At 38.6% G+C, this 4586-nt stretch overlaps 1 protein-coding gene across 1 annotated transcript in view; it reads right to left on the reverse strand.

The window, feature by feature from the left end:
- The window catches only part of LOC119473473 (cilia- and flagella-associated protein 47-like), a 73316-nt gene extending 69094 nt beyond the window's left edge, over positions 1-4222 (reverse strand). Inside the window, exon 1 of the mRNA XM_037743993.1 lies at positions 4085-4222. Coding sequence (XP_037599921.1) covers positions 4085-4222 — 138 coding nt within the window. The remainder of the gene's footprint in view (positions 1-4084) is intronic.
- Positions 4223-4586: the final 364 nt, after the last annotated feature.

A 4586-nucleotide genomic window follows, 5' to 3' on the forward strand; every position in this document is an offset into this window, starting at 1 on the left:
GTACCTATGCAACAATCTTGCATGTTCTTCACATGTACCCCAAAACCTAAAATGCAATGAAATAAATGGGAATTAAAAAAAAAAAAACTATGACATTCTGAGACCACTATAAATTTCTAGATGTCCTGGATAACTGATGATATTAAAGAATCATTGCTAATGTTAAAAATAAATAAATAAATAAATAAAATAAAATAAAAATGCTCATCATCACTGGTCATCAGAGAAATGCAAATCAAAACTACATTGAGTTACCATCTCATGCCAGTTAGAATGGCGATCATTAAAAAATGTAGAGACAACAGATGCTGGAGAGGATGTGGAGAAATAGGAACACTTCTACACTGTTGGTGGGAGTGTAAATTAGTTCAACTATTGTGGAAGACAGTGTGGCGATTCCTCAAGGACCTAGAAATAGAAATTCCATTTGACCCAGCAATCCCATTACTGGGTATATATCCAAAGGATTATATATCGTTCTACTATAAGGACATATGCACACGAAATGTTCATTGCAGCACTGTTTACAATAGCAAAGACCTGGAACCAACCCAAATGCCCATCGATGATAGACTGGACAGGGAAGATGTGGCACATATACACCATGGAATACTATGCAGCCATCAAAAATGATGAGTTTGCGTCCTTTGTAGGGACATGGATGAACCTGGAAACCATCATTCTCAGCAAAGTGACAGAAGAGCAGAAGATCAAACACTGCATGTTCTCACTCATATGTGGGTGTTGAACAATGAGAACACATGGACACAGGGAGGGGAGCACTACACACTGGGGTCAGTTGGGGGGATATAGCAGAGGGATGGTGGGGGGTGGGGAGTTAGGAAGAGATAGCAAGGGGAGAGATGCCAGAGGTAGGTGATGGGGAGGAAGGCAGCAAATCACACTGCCACGTGTGTACCTATGCAACAATCTTGCATGTTCTTCACATGTACCCCAAAACCTAAAATGCAATAAAAAATAAATAAATTGAAAAATAAATAAATATAATAAACTGAGATAAATATAAAAAAATTAAATATAAGCCAGGAACTAGTTAAGTGCCATATGAGTGATACAGACATAGCATCATGAAAATCCATAAGAGGACATGATTATTGTGGGCTAGAAAGGAGTATACCTTGCCTAGTCTTAGAGAATGGATGTTAAAGGTGGAGAAGAAGCAAGGAAGGTGTAAAACTATCTCAGACACAGGCACAAACAAGAATAAGCAAAATAGTCTCTCAGAAAACAGATAATAAGCCAGCCTCCCTAGGCAAAAGTCCTCAATCAGAAACAATGGAGGTTATGTTGAAAATAATTATTCAGGTATTTTAATGTGAGGCTGAGTCTAAATAGTGCTTTGCAGCAATTAAGGATATACAGAAGTGGAGTGATTTGGAATTAACATTGATCTGGGAGGTTCACACTTCCAGTAAACAATGCTGATACCTCATAACTACCACATTCCAACCCTCAACCCTCCTACAATTATAGAACAAAAGGAAAACAAGGGATACAATATTTTCCACATAAGCCTTTGGGTGGTGGAAGTCCACATATCAGGTTTGACTATCTTCTTTTAAGTAAACTATAGTTTCAAGAAGGAAAACCAATACTTCAGAACCATGTGCTTTTGTCAAACTGTATGTTGCTGAGCACTCTTAGTGAGATGCAAATGTGTGCAAGTCACCATCCCTACTCTTAACAGTTTATGAGGTGAAAATTGAGGCAGTACTAGCATTTACCAAAAGGCAGAGGGGCACAAATTCAAACTATAAGGAATGTCTGTAAATGAAAATGGTATCCAGTATGACAGAAATAATTTGGGAGAAAAATCATAAGAGACTTCTTAGAGAAAATGAGGACTCACATTGACCTTAAAAGATGGATGGGATTTTGAAAGGGATGATTCTTTCAGATGACAGGGAATGAAAATGTGGGCGAGAAGAAAAAGAGGTCTGAGTCATAAGGGAGAGGGGGCAGTTATGAGTAAGACTGGTCTGACCAGACCAGAGGCTACACAAGCCATAAAATCATTCTTAGATTAACAATGTTGGTGAGATTGAAGGATGTTCTTGAAAATCAGTAATAGTACTAAATCTATTTGAATTGACAATTCAAATTCACATTGGCACACAATTAAAAGTATGTGTCTTCTTATTTTTCTACCAGCAACTATGCCACATAGTGGGTATTCAATACATAGGGTCAATGCAGTTTCTTGAGTCTGGGTGGAAAACAAGCACTGCTCTATGTTAGAGGAATCATTTTCAGAGTAATTACAATAGTGATGATGACAATGACCTTTCCACAGCACCTTGTTTTCACTTTTTCTTATTCCCTTCCCCCTCCCAAGATGCAGTTTTCACAATTTATCTAATTCCCTTTATGCCTATGAAGAACCAGGAGTGCATTTCATAGTCTTGTAACAAAGGAAAATTTACACTGATACTGGTTTCTAACTAGTAAGCATATCTGGATATTCTTTTGTCAATGTCAAGACCTGTGGAATAAATTGTTTTCCATTATACCCTAGATATAAATCAAAATATAACCAATTATAATATTTTTCTTATTACTGCACAGAAACCATCCATACAATTATCCTCTAAACATCCATAAAATAGTGTTTGTCCACATCCAAACATTACCACCAGCTTGAATTTCAAAAGAAAGTATTTTCAGATACACATTCAATTGTTCCATAAGTATGTGCTAAGGTAGTGAAATAACACGGCTTCTCCCTAATTTTACAGTATCTGGAGTAAGCAAGTACTTTTTGATTTAAAGAGGAGTTAATAGTCTCTTGAGATGTACTTTTTAATAAAAATATTTAAATATATAAATCATTAAAACATGATTCCATTTATATGAAAGCCAAGGACAGGGAATACTCATCTATGGTGTTAGAAATGAGAATAGTGGTCAGTTCCACAGGGTGATTACTCCAGGTACTGTAAGGAGGAAGCACTGGTGATCTTATGGGGTGGTGAACATATTCTACTATTTGATCCAGGTAGTAGCTAATGGAGATTATCTATCTACCTGTTCACACACACACACACACACACACACACACACACACACATATTTAGTTTTTTGTAAATTCATCAAACTTTACTTTTGAGATGTGTGCACTTTAATGTAGGTAAATAATACACCAAATTTTAACAGAATAAAATTATAACATGGAAGTCCTTTTTCTCATTGCTTTTCTAATCGTTAACATAGGTTTTTCTACATATATACAAAGAAATATATGTAATTTTAATCTAAAAATAATGGACATCATTTTATTTCTACATATAAGTCAAGCTGTATTCAACAATATTTATCATTAGGGCCATCTCTTGAAATTTTCAGTTATTTATTGCTTACATTTTGAAAATTCTCATCACGTTTCCTATATCAAAAATGTGATCATACTGAACTAATAACCATCCATTCACATACATGATGTAAAATAACACAGTGATACACAGAGGAAATTCTGCCCACTTTTATATTAGAAAATAGAAACATTAACTTTCATGATGGTTAGATCTGTACTAAAACCCCTTCATTACTTTCTAAAAGTTCTGTGAGGGCAGGACTGTGCCCATTCTGTATTTCTCATGTCTATTGCCTGTTATATAGCATGTGCTTAACAAATGTTTGTTAAAATGTGAAATAATTAATCTTTCCACTAATCCTACCGCTCCTGGAGTTATCAGGCACTTTATGACTCAAAGGGCAGTTAATAGAGAATTTTGTTCTCATAATTCTTAAGGCAACTGCAAAATCATAAAACCAAGTTGCATAGATTTGGCGATTCTTAACAAGTTTCTAAACCCAGGTTGAAGAAATGGGGAGGCTCTAGATCAGCTTTTCTCCACCCGGTCTTTCCCATCTCCTAATCCTTAACAAAACAGAAAACAAAGAGGAAAAAAAGCAGACACACAGAAACCTGTCACTGTTTCCCAGGAAGCCCAATTCTTCCTCCATCCCGCCAGGAGCCAGATGTCTACTCCCTGGGGCAAAGAGAGACGCCAAGTGAGGAGGCGCTCTCCCAACGTCCTGCTCCCAGCACCCCTTAGTGTGTCACCTGTGGCTTAGTGGGCTCCTCAAACCGGATTTTCTGGTTCCAGCGGCCAAGGTTATGCACAACAAACGACAGGCGGTACACACTCCCGGCTGTTGCGTCCAGGAACTTCAGCTCAGGCGGGATCACCCGCAGCTGCATGTCTCTCCCCGGGCTCTCAATGTCCCGGGGGACGAGGGAGCCCCTTGGGGTGTTCATAGCTGCCCTCTCAGTAGGCGGAAAACTGAGTAGGATCTGACCGACCAAGGGTCCGCGCGGACGGCCGTCGCTAGGCAACCATTGGACGCCAAGCGCTAGTTGCAAGCCCTGCCCTCATTGGCTCCCCCAAGCTGCGCGAATTGTTACGTAAACAGAACCCTCAGGTCACAGGTGTCACCAGAGTAACTGAAAAACACCTGTGGCAGCCCAAACGTCAGAGACATCTCACTTTGCCATGGCCTAGCAAGACATTAAAATCACACTGGGTTAATGGGCATTTTCCTGAAACTCTCTTAAGACCAAGTTT

The sequence above is a fragment of the Cebus imitator genome, unplaced genomic scaffold (genome assembly GCF_001604975.1).
Source record: "Cebus imitator isolate Cc_AM_T3 unplaced genomic scaffold, Cebus_imitator-1.0 Scaffold161, whole genome shotgun sequence".
Lineage (NCBI taxonomy): Eukaryota > Metazoa > Chordata > Mammalia > Primates > Cebidae > Cebus > Cebus imitator.